This window comes from Cebus imitator, unplaced genomic scaffold (assembly GCF_001604975.1).
Source record: "Cebus imitator isolate Cc_AM_T3 unplaced genomic scaffold, Cebus_imitator-1.0 Scaffold44, whole genome shotgun sequence".
Classification (NCBI taxonomy): Eukaryota; Metazoa; Chordata; class Mammalia; order Primates; family Cebidae; genus Cebus; species Cebus imitator.
The window spans coordinates 3607074-3627796 of record NW_016107359.1 but is presented as its reverse complement, the minus strand read 5'-3'; the positions used below and the strand labels follow the sequence as shown (position 1 = coordinate 3627796).

Here is a 20723-nt window from a genome sequence, read left to right as displayed (position 1 = left end):
CTGCCTCAGCCTCCTGAGTAGCTGGGATTACAGGCACGCACCACCATGCCCAGCTAATTTTTTGTATTTTTAGTAGAGACGGGGTTTCACCATATTGACCAGCATGGTCTCGATCTCTTGACCTCGTGATCCACCCGCCTCGGCCTCCCAAAGTGCTGGGATTACAGGCTTGAGCCACCGCGCCCGGCCCTCAAATTTATTTTAAAAGTTCCAGGCCTCAGATTTAGCTAGAGAAATTCTGAAAAAAAAAATAAAGAAAAAGAAAGTGGAAGGAATCACTTTAGCTCACATTAAAGTTTACTATATAGCTATAATAGCCAAGACAGTGAGATATAGGCGCAGGGATAGTCACACAGATTAATGACACAGACAGGGAACCCCAAAGTGACCCACCTAGACATGCCCAACTGATTTTTGACAAAGGTAAAAAAGCAATCAACTGAAAAATAGCCTTTTCAATAAATTGTGTTGAATAGCAAGAAAACAAATAATCCAACTGAAAAATGGGCAAAGGACCCTAATAGGTATTTCTCTCTCTTTCTCTCTCTCTCTCTCTCTCTCCATATATATATATATATATATATATATGTAAATTCAACATTACTTATCATCAAGGAAATGCAAATTAAAACTACAATATGATATTGTCTCATACCTGTTAAAATGGCTATTATCAAAAAGATGAAAGATAAGATTTGGAGAGGTTATGGAGAAAAGGGAACCATTGTGCACTGTTGGTTGACATGTAAATTAGTAGCCATTGTGGAAAACAGCATGGAGGTTTCTCAAAAACTTAAAAATAGAACTACCATATGATCCCACAACCCCACAGGTTATATATCTTAAAGATATACAATCAGTATGTTAAAGAGATATCTGCCATGTTCATTGCAGTATTATTCACAGTAGCAAGACACAGAATCAATCCAAGTGCCCATGGACTGATGACTGGATAGAGAAAATATAAGATATATATAAATACCATTCAGCCTTAAAAGAGAAGAAAACACTGCCATTTGTGACAACATGGATGAACTTGGAAGGTGTAAGTGAAATAAGCCAGGCACAGGAAGACAAATCCCACATGATCTCACTTATGTGGAATCTAAAAAAGTAAAACTCAGAAGCAGAGATCAGGGGCTGGGGAGAGGTTTGTCAAAGGATTCAAAATTTCAGTTTAGATAGGAGGGATAAGTTCAGGAGATCTATTGTGCAACACAGTGACTGTTGTTAATAAAAGTATACTGTATTGAATGTTGAAAATTGCTGAGAGAGTAGATTTTTAAGTAGTCTCATCACAAAAAAATAAGCATGCAAGGTACTGTATGTGTTAATTAGCCTGATTTAGCCATTCCACAATGTACACATATTTCAAAACATGTTGTACACCAAAAATAAATACAATTTTTGTCAATTAAAAAATAAATTTAAAATGTATCAGAGAGAAAGAGAGATCAGGGAGAAGGGCCTAAACAGAAGCCAAAGCCGTGAGCAACAGCCAACAATTACACCAAATGTGATAGAAAGATGTTAGGTGGAAACCACAGATGTGCCAAACCTCTATTAACCTCGATAGGGAAGGCACCAGATTCAAGAGGCAGAAGAAGAAACCCAAGGCCAGCAATGAGATACAGGATTTTAATACGGGCGTAATGATGGGGAGAGAGTCCAGTGGTGGGCTGGACATTATATCTGCCTTCCTACCATTGATCCCTCTGCCTCCCATGAAGATTTACAGAGATCACATCTCTCAGGTGGAAGATGAGGCGGGAAAATAGGGTCTAGAGGCAGGGAAATAAGGCCCATTCATACTTCGGCTATAACAGGAAATATCCTCTCCATAGGGCATATCCCATAAATGACTTTGTACCTTTACTTCATCCTCTCCATTTAGATAGGGTATACCCCAAGTAGCCAATGGGGTATTGGTTACCCTCTAAGGAGTATTTAAAACTTCCCAAAATTCTGTAACAGGGACTTTGAGTCCGTATGCTCAATCCTGCTCCCACACTGGGGAGTGTACTTTTATTTTCAGTAAAACCCTTCATTCCTTCCTTGCTTTGCCTGTGTGTTTTGTCCAACTCTTCATTTAAGACTCCAAGAACCTGGACACCCTCCACCGTTAACATACACAGTCCAGTGGCACAGGGCTTGGCAGAAAAACTACAACGACCTGCTGACATCATGTAGTTTATGCAGTATTTTCACTGAATAATCTCCTAGCAACTTCCACCTGGCAACCTTCATTTACTACAAAACTCAGGGCCTCAATCCCCTGTACAGCCTGTGTTCCACAGGATGGGGGAGAGGCTCAGGTGTTTATCATAGGTAAGGAACCAATCTTTGGGTTGGCTCCTCCTGATCCCCTAGCTTGTAACTCACTTTCAGGTGTATCTTCTATACAGGGTCTTTTTAAGGGTATGCTTAAATTATTGCTATAAACTATTATACTGATTAGTGTAGAATAAACACAAGATTAATCAGTTTTTCATATATGTGAGTCCCAGTGAGGTTCTACATAATAATAAATCCACATTTCATGCTTAGTGTGTTTTGGCGTATCAATTACTTCCGCATGCTTCATCTTATTTGATTTTGCCAACGACTATGTGAACTATTAATGGTTAGGAGAGTAATGATTAACCCCTGTCTACTAATAAGAAGAAAGTTTACATTAGTAATTAGAACTGATCACTTATGGTTTGCAAGTGGTAAAGCCACAAATAGCACATAAAATGCAAGACTTCTCACTTACTGAAACCTAGTCTTTACTAAAAACACAAAAATTAGCTGGGCGTGGTGGAGCACATCTGTAATCCCAGCAACTTAGGAGGCTGAGGCAGGAGAAGTGCTTGAACCCTAGAGGAGGAGGTTGCAGTGAGCCAAGGTCACATCACTGCACTCCAGCCTGGGTAATAGAAAAAAAAAAGATTTCTTACCTACCAAGACTCACACTTGAAAAAGTACACATACAACCTCATTAATAAGAATATTTCTGTATGGTTGCAATTGGTTATACCAGTGGTTGTATCTGTAGCATTTTTGGCATATTTGCAAGTTCCATAGGTCCTTCATTATTTCGTGTGCACCTCAAAGACTACATTTTCTCTATAGCTCTCTACTTTGCTGTGGAGGATGGGAAGATACTGAAGCCCTGTTAATGATTAAATAATCTGAAAACTTACCAAACTCTGTATAGAGCCCCAAGACTGCCTAGCAAGGCTTTAAAATACCTTGGCTACTTATTTATGACAGCACTCATTAAACCAAAGACTTCTAAAGATAGCTAGATAATTAAATATCCACGTATCTTCTATCTTCGAAAAATAATTAGATAATCAAGGATCTCCTCAGTTCTCAGCCACATTCTCCTGACAGCTGTCCTTTGAACTGGAGTGGAACTTGATACCAGTTAAAAAGTCATTCTCTATTAATTAGGCTACCAGAGGCAAGATAGAGAAGCTCAAAGGTGACAGTTTTGGAAATCATTAAGATTCCAGAGCACCTTTGAAAGACTTTTCTCAATTAACTTCACCATGCTACTCCACCTGCTTCCAATATTTTTGGATCCTAGCATTTGTTTTATTGTGTGCAAGATACTAGGAAGCAAATCTGACAAATTCCCACCCCAGGCAACAAGAAGTAAATGACACAAATACTCCTTGACTTACAACTGGGCTACGTCCTGAAAAACTAGTCATGAACTGAAAATATCATACGTTAAAAATGCAATGACTACATCTAACCTACCAAACATTGTAGCTTAGCATGGCCTACATTAAATGTTCTCAGAACATTTACATTGGCCTACAATTGGAAAAAAAATCATCATATGTAATTTACTGAATCCTGTACTAAAAATGAAAAGATTATACAGGTACTCGAAGTATGATTTCCACTGAATACATATTGTTTTCTCAAGTCAAAAAATCATAAATGAAACCATTGTAAGGGGACACCTGTGTTTGTGTTCTGATATTTAGTGGTCCTAGCATCTATTTTGGCATAGGGGGTCTGTTCCTTGATGACTGATTTACTGATTTATATCACAGTTAAATCTGCCCTGGAGAATGTCTTTTTTTTTTTTTAAGACAGGGTCTCACTCTGTTGACCAGGCGGGAATGCAGTAGCACAATCCTCCAGTGTAAAAGCAATTCTTGTGCCTCAGTTTCCCTAGTAGCTTGGACTATAGGCCTACACAGCCACACTCTGCTAATTTTTGTGTTTTTTGGTAGAGACAGGGTTTCACCATGTTGGCCAGGCTAGTCTCGAGCTCCTGACCTCAAGTGATCTGCCTGCCTTGGCCTCCCAGAGGGCTGGGATTACAGGTGTGAGCCACCACACCTGGCCTCTGGAGGATTCTGATAAGATACTTAACTGATTTGTTCCTTCCCCTTCCCCTGTAAGTCAGTCCCCATTTATTAAAATTGTAAGTTTCCCACTGATGACACAATCAGGTTCAGAGAAAATATCTTAATTCAATAGCAACTCAGGTTCTGAATTTCCTTGTTTTACGGGAGAAATTGCAGACAGAAAGCAGAGTCACCCCAAAATAAAAGGTGTTCAGACTAAAACAATAATGAAACATGCATTTTAATAAAGAGATGTAAAGTAAACCAAAAATAGGGATTTGCATTCATTTGAAAAATAGAAAAACCATGGTCTGAATGTAATCAATACAATTGTTGGTGGACGTCAACTTTCGAACAAATAAAATTGAACATGTCTATGATCAGCAAATCATAATTCTTTGCAGTCCTCCCTGGATTGTGGTTATTTCTAAAGCTCTTTTCCATAAAAGGAATACTCTTTGTCCAGTCTTTCTCCTGTTTTCTACCACAGTCTTTTCTTTTGTTTGTTGCAATTATATCATCCAGTTCCCTAAAACTTTTGATGTTTCACATTGCCCATGAGGATGTTGCCTATGAGGATGGGGAAGCTGTTACCCAAACCATACTCAATCTGTGAAACGTTGCACAATGAATCCTGCACCAATGGGTAAAGTCCAGGCATCACATAGGATATGTTACTAGTTCTACTGTGTGTGGTTATTGTGTGGATATCATGATCTGAGAATTAATTCAATTTGCTTTTGAAATGCATCACTATATTTGCACTCTATAATATAGTAAATCTGTTAAACTTTTGCTTAAAGTAATGTTATACTTATTCTGCATTTCTTGAATATATGAGTTGAGGCCAGGAGGTGTAGCATTAAAAGAAAGGCAAAAGTCTTAGATTAAGTAACTTGTAGCAAAAAATTCAAATCCAGACAATAAAGTATTATTTGCACTTGGGAAAAATAAATATATAGTGCTGGAGCAACTAGATATCCACAGGCCAAAACCAAAGAGAGAGAAAAAAAATTTCGATCTAAACCTCATATCTGGTACAAAAATTTACTCGAAATAGATCATAGACTTAAATATAAAATGTGAAACTGAAACTTCTAGAAAAAAAATAGGAGAAAATCTTAGGAACCTGGGGATAGGTAAAGAATTTATAGACTTAACACTAATAACACAATTAATAAAACGAAAAATGGATAAATTGGATCACATCAAAATTAAACACTTTTGCTTTGAGAGAAAGATTATGAAGAGGATAAAAATATGAGCTACAGAGTGAGAGAAAATACTTATAAACCATATATTTGACAAAGCACTTATATTTAAAATATGTAAAGAGCTCTCAAAATGCAACAATAAATAACAAGCAATAAGAAAATAGGCAAATGCCATAAAGAGACACTTCACCAAAGCGGCTATACACATAGCAAATAAGCACATAGAAAGATGTTCAACATTAGCAGCTATCAGAGAATTACAAGTTAAAACCACAATGATATATTACTACGCATTTACCAGAATGGCTGAAATAATAAATTATGACAACACCCAAATGCTGGTGAGGATGTGGTAAAACTGAATCATTCACCGCTGGTGAGAATGAAAAATGATGCAGTCATTATGGAAAAACAGTTTGGTAGTTTCTTAAAAATACTGCATAGGCAATGATCATATAACTTAGCAGTTGCATTCCTGTGCCTTTATCCCAGAGAAGTGAAGACTTATGTTCACACAAAAACCTGTCTTTGAACATCCATAGTAGTTTTATTCATAATAGTTAAAAATTGGAAACAACCCAAATGTCCCTCAGTGGGTAAATGGTTAAACAAATACGTACATATCATAGAATACCACTCAGTGAAAAAGGAGACAGACTCTTGATACACACAATTTGAATGGATCTCAAGGGAATTATGCTGAATGAAACAAATCCAGTCTCAAAAGTTACATCTGGTATTATTCCATTTGTATGACATTCTTGAAATAACAAAATAATACAGTGTATTACAGAGCAGATTAGTGCTCTCCAGGGATTAGGTATATAGGTGGGAGGGAAGTATAAAAGCCTTGTGAGGGAACTGTTCTGAATGTTAATTGTGGTGATGGTCACACAAATCTGTATGTGTGACAAAATTGCATAGAACTAAATGTATACACACATGTTCATGCACATGCACACACCACTGTGTGCATCTGAAGGTAGGTAGAATGGTTGGAATATCACTTTCTGGGTTGTCATATTATACTAAGACTACACAAGATGTTACCAATAGGAGAAAAATAAATGAAGGGTAAAAGGAATTTCTCTGTACTATTTTTTACAGCTGCATGTGAATGTACAATGAACTCAAAACAAACAAACAAAAAATATAAAACACCTCAAAAATAACTGGTCTGAACCAAGGCTGGAGAGTTGCAATAGAAGATCTTATAACACTTTCTGGTATGATTCTATGCAGATTACTCACTGATTATATGTGAAAACTCATACCTTTGAATCAAAGGGAACCTGCAGTCTTTCAGAAGGGTTGCAGTGGGTAGGAAGAGCCACACACTCACACAACCACACACCCACACACTCTCATACACACACACTCACGCACTCACATCCACACACATCCACACACATCCACACACTCACATACACACACACACACACTCACATCTACACACATCCACACACATCCACACATTCACATACACACACATCCACATACTCATATCCACACACCCACATGCCACATCTGCACACACCTCCACATACTCACATCCACACAATTCTACATCTACACATTCACACACCAATACACCTACACTAAAGTTAATTAAGATCCCTAGTTAAATAACCATGAATATAAAAGCTTATTAGAGTTGAAGCGCTACACAGGCAGAAATAGAGGTCTTATTCTCCCTTAGCTCACAGAGTCCCCGGCAAGGGCACACTGTTCAAAGTGGGATTTTCTTAGATCTGAAAAGCTCGACCTTTCAATATTGTCCTTTCATACATTGGCTTGAAGCGCCATTTTGAAAAAAATGTACATTCCAATCCATGTGTGTTTGTTTAGAAAAAGTGAATGTTTACAGAGATCCAGTCTCCCGTATTTCTGAACCAAATTCAGTGTCAGCAAGGACCCACCTTATGGTTGTGGAGAAAACAGAGTCATCTTCTAGATGTTACACTCTAAATGCTGCCTCCATTGTTTTCATCATAATGAAAAGCGCGTTTCCCCAAGGGCCTCAGGGATTACACGTTTAATACCCTGATGTAAATGGTGAGAAAATCCAGGTCACACAAAGGCAGTACCTTAGCAAGTCACAAAGCAGGCATTGGCAGAGCAGGGCTTGGAACACAGGTTTGCAGATATGAGTTTAGGACTAGTGGTTTCAATACAACTGAGGACTTCCCTAAACTGCTTTGAATAATTGGAAAGACTTAGCAATTAACCAACAGATGATTATGGCTTATTTCTTCTCCTCCACCTCACAATCCTACCCTCAGTGAGGAGGAAAACAGAAAAGCAGATAACTTCTTCTTTCGAGGTCCTTACCTCTGTCCTCTTTCTACTCTCTCCACTTCCCAGGCTCCTCTATGAGATGATCTTCTTCTGCCCTTCCTTAGGTTCATGGCTTAGTTCACCCTCAATCAGTCATATTTTTGGAAATCTTTCCAAAATGTGATTATTGACTCCCACATCTGTATCTCATTTCAAACCTCTCCCAGAGTTCAAATTTATGTACCTAAATCTCCTAATGGTCACCTCCACAGGTACTTTCAACTCAGCATCCCCAAAATTCTTTCCTCCCACTTTAACCTGAGATTCTTTCTGTGCCTGCTCTGGTTGCAGGAACGACCACCAACCCAGTTGTCCAATCTAGAAATGCCAACGTCTTGTTAGCCCCTCTCCTTCCATATCCTGCATCCCAATCTGTCATCACGTGGTGATTTTACCTCCTCTACATCTTTGTTACCTACTTCCCTTAGCCCAAACCTTCATTCTATGCTTAGTTTACGGTATCCTAGCCCTCTTCAAATCCATCCTCCTCACTGTTGCCTGATGGATCAAAACAAAAGTCTGCCATATCATGATTCATGGCTCAAAATTCTTCCAAATCTAGCCTCGAGGAAGCATTCCCTTTATTTGCAACCTCACAGTTTATGCTCCAGCAATGACTGCTGGTATTAGCACGCCCAGATCCCCTTCACATACTCCCATAGGGCTTCCTTTCTTCAAGATGCTCCCTCTTTCTAGATTGCCTTTTTCTCTTACCCCCATTTAACCCATTCAGCCTCTATTCATTCTTTAAGATTTAATTTGGGCATTTTCAGGAAGCTTTCCCTGCCCCCTAGTCTGGATTAGGTTCCTGTAAGTATACCTTCTTCATACTTGGCTCACAGCACTTGCTGCTGTAATACTGCTGTGATAATAATCAAATTGTATGCCTGTTTTCCCCTTGGCTCCTTTAGAACAAGAATTAAGGTTCGTTCTTCTCCTCATCTCAGGCACTGAATATACCCTGGTTTACAGCAGGTATACTGGCTGACAAAACTGAAGATGCACACCATCCATGAAGGAAAGGAGAAAGGGAGAGAATATATCCACTAGGCCAGGAAGAGTGATGATTAGGTTAATGGGAAGTTTTGTGGTAAGTTAGTCAAGAGTCAAGTTCTGTGGATTAGGGAAGGGGCAGTAAATAGGCCAGAAGTGTGAAAACTCAGCAGAAAATCTGCAATAACAATTCCAGTGCCTATGATAGGAACTGCTAGTAGATGATTCTACATGGGTGTCTCACGTTTCTGCAACACCATGTGAACAAAGACACAGGTTTTGTTCCAGAGTATCCTTTGAAGGATGCTGTAAAGCAAACAGCCTTAGAAGATAGACTTTTTCCACAGAAAAGCAAAACTTTATATCCATAATAATAAAGGTGATGGCTTCCTCTGGGGCAAAAGTTGGACAAGTTTGCTTACAGTCTGTTTTAAAGGATTGGGGTTTTATATTTTTGGGGTCCTCAGCTGGGATAAAACCCACTGTATGCATGGCATACACTTGGGCTGCCTGCAACACCCTGATGCAACTTATCGGACAAGAGGGACAGGTTAAAACAGATGCTCATGCTCCATTATGCTGTGAGCAATAAAGTCCTTTGTCTGTGACTCAGGATTTTCATGTCTTCTGCCAGCACTGCATTCATGAAAGCATGGCAGACTAACTTGTTAGCTTGCAAGCAGGGTAAAATCTCAGATTATTATACTCGAATGTCTCCTCAAAAAATCCTGCTGATATTTGATTGACAAGGTAAAAATATTGGGAGGTAGGACCTTTAAGAAGTGACTAAGAGCCTTCGTAAATGGATTAATACTGGATTAATAAACTCAATTAATTAATTAGTGGATTAATACAAAGCAAGTGCATAATTAATTGAGTTAATTATTACCTACAGCATAAATGGGAGTGAGTTTGTTATTGCAGGGATGAAAAGGATCAGTTCAGCACTATTTTCTCTCTCTGTCTTGGATGCTTCCTTGCCACGTGATGCCTTCCACCATGGAATGACACTCACCAGATGCTGGTGCCATCCTCTTGGACTTCCCAGCCTCCAGAACTATGGGCAAAATAAACATCTGTTCTTTATAAATGACCTAGTCTGTAATATTCTGTTATAGAGAAAGGAGCAGCAGAAGATTGACTAAAACACAGACTCTGCCTAGTTCTTGACAGGAATAAGGAGGATAACAGGGAAAAAGTGATCAAGCAATAGTGAGAACCACGTCAGGGCTGGATCATCTAAATATATGGGCCAGGTCTGCATGATTGTTGAGATTTTCTGCCAGCTGGGCTGTTGGGGAAGGAGTAAAGGAGAGGGAAAGAAGGTGAATAGTAAAATAAAATCTCAACGTAGGAGATTCTTATTACATTCTGATTTTTCTATAAAAGTACTTCTGAATAACCTCAGTCATTGGTGAGGGAAAAAAACGCTAGGGTCCTAAGTCTACTCTCAAAATCTTTCTTGCTTTCTTCCTATTCCTATTTAAAGTTCCTCATGTAGACAAAGCAAGTGCACAATTAATTGAGTTAATGATTACTTATAGCTTGATACTTTGCCTCTGTGTAGAACTTTCATCTGCAATATGTGACATTTGACACAAGTTCAGTGACAGCGTCTTTTCTATTAAATGTCACAACTCTTCCAGAAAGCTGTAATTGAATACATTTTTTTCAACCTTTTTAGCTTCTTAATCTTCAAGTCTCAGAAGGGGTTAAGGCTAAGAAACACTCATTTAATTTATTGAATGCTCTTGATCACAGGAGCCTTGAGAATAGTAATTAGGTATGCATTCAAATGAGGTAGCCCTAAGCACACAAAAAATGCAACAGAACTTCAGAGAGACTATGATGGCTCACAGTAAATGCGAGGGAACTTGTGCTAAACATTTTCCATAAAGCATCCTGGTAACTATTTGAGCACGTCAAAACAAACCTCCATTCACACTATTTTTTCCTCATTTCCTTTGCAAACAAAAATAGATTCCTCTTTTTGTTTATTTTTTTCCACTTCCTCTTCTCAAGCTAATCCAATTCACTTTCCACTTCCCCTTTTCTATACATTTGTGTATGTGAATTAACGGGATGGAAAGTTGACCTAGAGGAAAAAGCTCACAAAATAGCTCCACATGGGAAATAATTTTGCAAGAACATGGCTTTTGTTATAAATTGTCCTCTGTCTCTGTAAGCTCTTTCTGTAATGAAAAGAATCTTGTATTGATTTCTCTTGGAATTTCTGATAGCAGTTTTTGACTCAATGCACAATCTGACCATGCTCTGCTAGTCAGGCTTAGGCTACTGAAAGAAAGAGGATGAGCAGAGAAGAGACAAGCTGTAAAAGATTTAATCTGAAACTTCTCATGTGTCTAAGGGACAACTCATCTGACTACCAGAGGAAAAGATAATTATTTTTAAGGTTCAAGATCAGCCTGGGCAACATAGTAAGACCTCATTTTTTTTAAAAAAAAATGGCAAGGCATGCTGGCAAGTGCCTGTATTCCTAGCTACTTGGGAGGCTGAGGTGGGCGGATGGCTTGAGACCAGTAGTTCAAGGATACAGTCAACTATGTGCCACTGCACTCCAGCCTGCTTGACAGAGTGAGACCCTGTCTCTGTTACACACACACACACACACACACACACACACACACATGCACACACACACACATGCACAAAGTCTAAAAATTCTTTGCCAATATTTTTGAAATTTGCTTTGAAAGAACAATACAGACCCACACATCAGCTGGGGGGAGGGTTAAACCAGTAGCCTGAATTTTTTAAATCAACAGGCTTTTAACTCCAGAGTTTCCAAAAAAAGTAAACTCAACATGAAACCACTCAGTAGGCCAAGAAAAATTTCTTTGTGGAAGTAGTTGTCTCCGCCCTGCTGTCAGTCCTACTGCTGTACCTTTAAGCTAGCCCAACACCATCAGGCTCCTCCAGTGGATGGCACAGTCACTTAGGATGGGATTCATTTGGCTTCATCCAACTCACTATCATCCCAGTTGTCTCTCTATCTTGTTCTTAAAAGAAGTCCCCAACATTTTATTATCCTGATTTTGTCCTTTAGGGCTTTTATTTTCCTCCAAGGATTTTGAAGTCCTTGCAAAATGAGCATAGTATTAATAAGCTTACCGAGTTTTTGTGGGAACCAAATTATGATGATAATGATAAAAATAATAAGACTGGTATTAATAGGTAACATTTATTGAACAGTTTCTACAAGCCAGATGTTATGCTAAGTATTACATGAATGAAGACATTTGACTCTCACAACAATGCTAGGAAGTACATATAATTATCACTATTTTACAAAATGAGGAAATGGAGACACAGACAAGTTAAGTAACCTATCAAAAATTATATGGCTAGCAAGCAGTGGAAGTAATGATAAATCTTGTACTCTCCACGATATCTAGCTGCTCATGAGAATTGGAGAGAAAAGTCTAATCCCATCACTAACCCCTGGTCCAAGTGGGGAGCAAGGGGGCCATCAAACAAATTGGTCTAAAATGGAAAGGGCTTAGAGGTCAAGTTTGTGTCCAAGTCCTAGGAGAAAATTAAAAGGATGGAATTAGGGCCATAAAATAAAAATCAGAGCTCAATTCAGGTGTAGACAGGGGCATGACAGGAGTGAGAGCATGCTGGCTCCTACATGAACGCACTGTTTGTTTTCTTGACCCATGGTTTCTTAATACACTTGACATGTCTTTTCAGAACATGGTTTTGTGTGCCTCAGTTTCTGCTGCTTTGAAATATGACCATCTAGCCTTTGAGAAAGCTTCCAAATTGCTCCAAAGAGAGTTTTACACCCAATAATCCAATTTATCCTCAAAATGTGATGAAATCTCATAGTGACTTTTAGGTGGTGGTAACTGACAAATAAAAGTTGAATTTTGCATAAATAGCCTAACCTCAAAGTCTCTTGAACCCACCACAGAGAAATAAAGCCCCAAATGGTGTTACCCATGAGATGTATTTAGAATGAGAAAGACAAGAGTGATAGAAAGTCACTAATAAAAGGAATCTATTTCAGATACCCAATCTCGGGATTCCCCTCTTCACACACTTTCCACAGAGCCTGAGTGATCTCTCTAATTTCATTTGTTGGGCTGGAATAATCTAGAGGATCCCACAGGATTAGATCCAAAGCCTGTATGTGGCCACAAGGCTCATGGCAACTTGGCTGTCACAGACGCTGGTTCACTGATGGACTGCTGGCCTCATTCACATACTTTCTCTTACTTAATATTTGAACAAATATTTATTAAGGGTCTATTATATACACAACACCAACCTCAACCTTGGCTCTTAAGTCTTACATTGAGGAAACTGTATTAATCAAATAGATCTAAGATTACAACTGTGAAACATGTTGAGGAGAAATGCAGTTTTATGGGAGTAAATAATAGAATCTTACTAGGAAAGGGGGTCAGGGAAGGCTTCCCCAGGGAAGCGACGCTGGAGCTGTAATCTGAGATTGAGCTGAACAGCTTAAGTACTAACAGCTTAAGTGAACATAAAAAGACAGTCCAGGCAACAAGACCAGTGGCAGGCCTTGAAAAAGCATGATGAGTTATTGCTACTTCTCAAGAGCAAAGGCAGGAGTAGCAAGAGATGAGACAGGGAATCAGAAAACCACTGGACTAAACTAAGCCAGGTATGGGGGTTGGAGAAGGGGTGGCAGGAGGGTGGATATGATCAGATTACCATTTTCAGATTATCCTGACTACATTGCAGAAATAAGATGAAAAGAAATCCAATTGGTTTTGAATAGACCAGAAAGTATACAACACTGTAGTCCAGAAAAAAGATAACTGTATCTTTAATTGAAGTAATATAAATGGAGACAGTCAGATAAATGGTCAGTACCTGATAACGAACCTGACACAGGAGGGAGAGAAGGAGGTATCATTGCATTCCAGATTTCTGGCTTCTGCAACTGAGAGGACAATAATGAGAAACACTGGGACAAACCCAAGTGTGAGTGGAGATGGGCAGGTTTTGAGTGGCTGCTTCCTCTCCTGCCTCTAGCATAATCACTTGTTTCCTTTCTGTCACAACAAGACTTCTCAACCTCCCATTCTGTGGTCCAATAACAGTGATACATCCACTGCCTCTCATATGCATAGTGCTGGTTTAAGAATAAAGCCATTGTCCATGCAGGTCCTTCCACTTGGAATTTCCTTCCTGTATCAGTCCATTTTCACAGTGCTATAAAGAACTGCCCGAGACTGGGTAATTTATAAGGGAAAGAGATTTAATTGGCCCCGGAGAGGCCTCAGGAAAGTTACAATCATGGTGGAAGGTGAAGGGGAAGCAAGGACCTTCTTCACAAGGTGGAAGGAAGGAAAAGTGCCGAGCAGAGGGGGTAGAGTCCCTTATTAAACCATCAGATCTCATAAGAACTCATTCACTATTACAAGAACAGCTTGGGAGACCCACTCCCATGATTCAGTTATCTTCACCTGATCTCTCCCTTGACATGTGGGGATTATGAGTCTTGCAATTCAGGATGAGATTTGGGTGGGGACACAAAGTGTAACCATGTCACTTCCTCACTAGTTAATTCCTTTTTATTTTCTAAAATCCCAGCTTAGACATCCAAGTACCCTTTTCTATCCCAGTAGTTTTATACTCATGCCAATCTCAACTTGAAATTTTCTATTTTTGTGCTTTCGTGCAGTAGACTTAAAGTTCCTCAGAATCAGGAAATGGAACTTGTGTTCATATTTGCATCCCTGGTGCTAGCACAGAGTTTGACATATACCCGATGTTCCACAACCCTCTTTTCATTATGGATAAAGAAAAATGGGTATGGATCAATGATACAACTTCCTCAGAGTTACTGAACTTAGGTCAACTTGTTCGAAGGAGTCACAGCGCTGACCTCACACTCTACTTCCTGTGTAAGCCATGTTGACATTAGTGAAGGGCTGGAACCGTTGCTGTCTATTGTGGGGGCGCTTATTAGTCACAGATATGAAGAATGGCTTGAGCCATTTCCTGGGAATCAGGAAAATGGGAATTGTAAACTGCAATTCTGCTGTTAACTTGTGAAACCTGTACTAATTAGAGCCTCCAGAAAAGCTTGAACGAGGATAATGTTTGGCAAGTGGGAGACAGAGAGCCATGGCTTCCTGAAGCGAATCATGTGTTTCTTTGCACTTGCAAAACCAGATTGGTAGGGAAGAGGATAAACAGTGTCATTGTGATGGAGTTGGGTACTGGCCAATCAAGCTCCTTCAAACAACTTCACTGGCATCAACATGCCATGGAGATGCCCTGACAGCATTATTTCTTGGGAATTAAGAGATGCAAAGTTTGAAGGGGCCTGATCCATGGAAGCCACATTATGAACTCCTACCAGTGGTGCTGCTGGGACTACAGAGGGTCAAGATTTTTCCTTCTGTTTTTCATGACAGCAGTTTAAACCCAGGGATTTTTCCTTCTTACACCCAGAAATATTTTTATTTTTCTTTCTTTTTTTTTAATCTGAAAACACTAAATGTTTCTTCACATTTGTATCTAGGAATGCCTATGTGCTCAACCATTATGAAAAAGTAAACATTTTTTCTCCAAGTTATCAAAGTATGCTTTTCAAAAATCAAAAACATAGTTCTCATACAAATATATAACAAGCACATGTTCAAGATGAATTTAACTCATTAGTGAGGAGACAGGTAAGATAATTTTGCTCATTAATGAGGAGACAGACAAGATGGAAAAGCTGGTTCAAAGGCGGATGCAAAAAAACTGATGCAGCTATAGCTAGCAGGGGAGAACTGCTGAACGAGATAGCCGAGTTAGATACAAAATTAGATACCGATTTTTATTGGCCTGGTTCCACCAACCAATAAAACCATCTTCAGAATTGTCTACTCTGCTGGACTCGAATCATTTTCACCTCTACTAGGCAAGAACCATTTGTACTCTATCATTTTCTACATGTCAGCATCTAACTTGACCACATCTGCGCCCCAATCGATAGTAAATAACCAGTTACATTTTCATAGAATCAGATAGGTCTCTTTAAACATTAAAAGGATATATAATTTTCATGTTGCCTGCTTTCCAAGTTTTGAATACATTTTCTTAATTAAAAAAATCACATGAAGGGACATGACATATCCATTGGTATTCCAAGAAACCCAAAGTATGTTTCAGGTGGTGAGGGGAGATGGGATTATAGGGGTAAGAAGAAAACATGGACCCTGGCTCCAGAGATTGTTTTTTGAAAAATCTTCTAACTGATTGTGGAGACTTTTCCTGTCAAGAAAACAATAAGCCCTCCCTTGGGATTCTGACTGCAGGTCTCTTGCTGATGGGGAGCTGAATGACGCCATTCTTCACATATCCCAGCTGCTGGTTAAGCTCTATAGATTGCAAGGGGATTTCATCAGTTGGCTGGTCCTTCCATTCATTACATTTTACTTCTTTCATTTATTTGTGTCCCAGGCACTGTTTTAGGTGTTAGGGATCTAACAGAATAAAGACATATGGCTTCCACCCTCACGGAATTTATATTCTGGTAGAGACTGTGATGATCAAAAAAAAAAAAAGTAAGTAAATACACAGAATCATGATGAATTGTGAGACTGCCATCATTCTGTGATGAATGCAGTTAGGGGGTCTGCTTTGAATAAATTGGTCATTGTGACCTTTCTGAAGAGGCAGCATTTACACAGGGCCTGAGGCATGACAAGGTGTCAGTCACGTGCAGAACAAGGAGAAGGATGTTTCAGGCATTGGGAGTCATAAGTACGTAGACAGTGAGTGTGAAAGAAGGAAACAAGGAAGAGAGTAACATAAGCAAAGACCAGAAAGGTGGACGGAGGCAAGATCATGAAAGTCTCCACAGGTCACACAGCAAGAAATTTTGAATTTGTTCTAAAAGAAACAGAAAGCAGTTAAAGGGTTTTGTGCAGTGTAGCACCTCAGTCTGTATTTAAAATGATCAATTATGGCTGCATTTAAAATGATCATCCATGGAGAATGAATTCTGATGGCAAGGCTGAAAATAGGAAGCAACCATTTGGTAGTTCACTGCAGTAGCGTTTACAAGATATGATAAGGTCAGACCAATGTGATGACTGCAGAGATTATGAACAGTAGGTGGTTTTGAGATGTATTTTGGAAGTAGGATCTTGCTATTGGATGTGGAACATGTAAAAAAAGGATTCAAAAATCTCTCCTGGGTTTATGTAACCAATGCATAATAGTACTATTCACTGAGTGGGTAAGATGGCAATTTGGGGAATGGAGGTGGCAGAATTGAGATGATTTAGGCAGGGAGTAATCAAGGTTCCATTTTGGATTTATGAAGTTTTCAAGATTGAATGGATTTTAACACAGCCAGCTGGAGATTTCAAGTAAGTAATTGGATACGAGCCTGAAGCTCAATGAAGAGGTCTAGGCTTGAGGTATCAATTGAGAGTCTCAGAACGTAGATGACATGTAAGTCTCTGATAATAGATGAAATCCCAAAGGTAAACATGCAGATAGACAAGAGGCCCCAAATCTGAGAGACTTGTGTTAAATATGCAAAAAGTAAATTAACAGTATCGAAAGTTCAACATTTCCATGTCTTTCTTAACTTTTACTGAAACCATCCAACGATGTCGTGATTTAGTCTATTCTTTTGCAGAACATCTTTAGTGACTGTGGTAAGTCTCATGTGTGTGTTATTAGATGCAATGACTGTCAAGAGATTCCAACTATGCATATTTTGAAAGTGCTATCCATCTCCTGCTCAGTATCACTGAATTCCCAAGAGAATAACACAGAAATAATATTTTCCTTCTCAATGGGCTTCCAAACACTTTCTGGTACCCTCTTTCTTGTCTACCAAGGGCTCTCCTGAGAAAAAGGAGGTAGGAAGTGCGAGGATATCAGGCAGAAAAGTGGAGGGAAAATGTTACCTCTTCTTCTTCAAGTAGAATGAGCCGAACCACAACAATGTGAATTGCATTACCGATACTTGGGTTATGGAACAACCCGGTGACCTAGGGTCAGAAAGAGAAAACCATTAGGCCCATATAAAGAAATGATAAATAAATACCAGAGTAGAAAATAGCATTGCAATGCACATAAGATAAAGGTTTTCTTATAGGTCAGACATGTTTGGTGGTGTGCTAAGAAGAGTGAAATATGCCCACAGCTCATTCCACATTACAGTATTGAAAGACAATCTTTCAGGGTGATTCCTTGGCTGTGTGTTTGAGGGATTAACATTTTTCTTTTCTTAACTCAGGCCACAGTATTCTCCTCTTTCCCATCTCAACAGAGCTAACATCCTCTTGAAGGCAGAAAACATCAATAATGCAAAGAGGAAACTCAAAATTAGGAGTCATTAACTTTATTCCAATTCTATTTCTAACTACTTTGAGGAAATTATGCTCTACTTCTTTGCCTCAGTTTACTCTTTGGTTTACTAACATAAACCAATGAGACAAAGCCACACTAAAAGGATTGAGTCATTTGTAAATACCTATCAGAAATATGTAACTAATAAATTATAAAATGTTCCCAGGATACACATTTTTAAGGGAAAGACTAATTTATCCTGAATTTTCATCCATGTTCATCCTTAGGCATGGGCTAGATTCACATATATATTTATTAAAAAAATAACTTAAAAGAACCAAAAAAGGCATTTCTTATTTGTTTATGTATTTCTAATTACATCTATTCACCAGCTGCCCCACCTCCCATGTAGTCAGGCATACCATGTTCATGATGGTGAGGATGTAGGACTCCACATTCTCACTCCCATGGTATTCAATCATCTTTGTGTCAGCTACCACCAGCGTCTCCACCCATCTCTCCTTGCTGATGGAACGCCGAGAGAGGCTTCTGCTTGGCAAGTTGTGCCTCTCCCACTTCTCCCGCCATAGCTCTTGCTTCTGGGAGATGTTAACACTGTCTAAACAGTAAACAGAAGACAATGGTCTAACACTGTATATGTCTCATATATTATCTACTTATATTTGTAAAGATGCAAGGCCATAAGCTTAATTTACATTTAAAAATATAAACGCAATGTTTTTATATACATGGCTGAAATAGATCAATTTAAATGACTATGACCAAGAGAAATTTGAATCTTACAGAGAGATTCCAACTATGTATATTTCGGAAATGTTATCCATCTCCTGCTCAGTATCACTGAATTCCCAAGAGAATAACACAGAAATAATATTTTCCTTCTCAATGGGCTTTCAAACACTTTCTGGTACCCTCTTTCTTGTCTACCAAGAGCTCTCCTGAGAAACAGGAGGTAGGAAGTGCGAGGATATCAGGCAGAAAAGTAGAGGGAAAATGTTACAGAGAGGTTCAAAAAGTACTTATAAAAATGTTTGTTACCTACTACATTAAAGTATGTCTTCCACTATTGAAAAGACAACCAACAATGGGAACTTTCTCTTTCTTCTCCTCCTCTAAATTATTCAGTGCCTACTGAGTGTAAGACAATATACCTGGCTTTTAAATGTTTATCCTCATGAACGGGTTGTTTATTCCATTGTTTATCCTCATGAATGACTGAGGTGGAAACTGATGCTCAAAGTGGCTGGTTAAATAACTTTCCCAGAGTTGGGCAGCCTATCAGTAAAAGATCCAGTATTTTCTATGGCCTAAAATCAGCATTAAAAAAAAAATACACCACACTGTTTCCTGTAGAGTAAACATGTATAAAGCTGTAATATATATAAGCTGAAACTGCAGAAGGTTCCAGGCATTCCACTTGAAGAAGGTACAAAAAGAGGTGGAAAAGATCCAAAGAAGGACAGCAAAATTATCAAGGTGACTGACAGATTTTAGTATGAAAAGGATTTGATACATGTGGGTTATGGTTTGGAAGACAAAATCTAGGAGAGGCTACAGAATTATAAAGAAAGACAAATAGTTACACATAATCATTCTTAAAAATCCCAGAATACTGTTAAGTAGGGAGCACGTTCTAACTTGAAAGAGGTCTGTTTAAAACCAAAACTAGTTAAAGGCTACTTCACACATCAGGAAGCAAGTACTTAACCTACGTGGAGATCAAGTGTAAAAAGTTCCAGTGGGCTCAGAATGGCTTAGGGTGCAGAGAAAAGACAGATTGACCAGATGAGAGTAAAGAAAGATGCTGGGGCTGATACAGGGGCAGCATCTGGGTCTTTGAAGAATTCTATCAGGATCACAGTCACAAACACTTCCTGCCTCTCCCTGATCTGTACCCTGGGCCCCTGGCAGGGGCAGAACATCGAAGCAGAGTGGCAAACTTCATGTCCTTTTCCTAATCTCTGGTAATGGCCATCCAGTCTGAACTTGAATACCTTCAGCAGGAGGAGGGGACACTCAGCAACTCACAGGGCATCCTGTTCTCTTGGGAAATTCTCAATTGCACCGAGCTGAAACCTGCTTGTCTGTCATTCCTCCTTGTTAGTTCTGGTCCTGTTCTCTGAAGCATCTGAAACTAGAACCCCTCTTGAGGCCCTGTCTCAGACTATGAGTGGGGACAGCTAGCACCGTATCCTTCCCGTTCCCCTGGTGTTCTCTGGGCCGTGGAGTTGTGTATACTGGTTGGTGTGTAACACTTCCTGGTTTCTCAGTTTCACTGTCCATTTGAAGTTAGAACACATTCAGCAATATTGACAAAAGAAATGAAACATCATCATAGATCTAAATAAATTCAAACTTTAGCATTGTGAGTTTGACTTCAAAATAATAATGCTTTACAAAGAACTAAAGCAGATTTACAAGAAAAAAACTAACAAGCCCATTCAAAAGTGGGCAAAGGATATGAACAGACACTTTACAAAAGAAGACATACGTGAGGCCAACA

At 39.1% G+C, this 20723-nt stretch overlaps 1 protein-coding gene across 1 annotated transcript in view; it reads right to left on the bottom strand.

The window, feature by feature from the left end:
* LOC108303007 (A disintegrin and metalloproteinase with thrombospondin motifs 12-like) overlaps positions 1–20723 on the bottom strand; it is a 237788-nt gene that overhangs the window by 129550 nt on the left and 87515 nt on the right. Inside the window, exons 5-6 of the mRNA XM_037737886.1 lie at positions 18622–18818; positions 17815–17898 (exon numbers count right to left, since the gene is read on the bottom strand). Of these exons, the coding sequence (XP_037593814.1) occupies positions 17815–17898; positions 18622–18818 (281 nt within the window). The remainder of the gene's footprint in view (positions 1–17814; positions 17899–18621; positions 18819–20723) is intronic.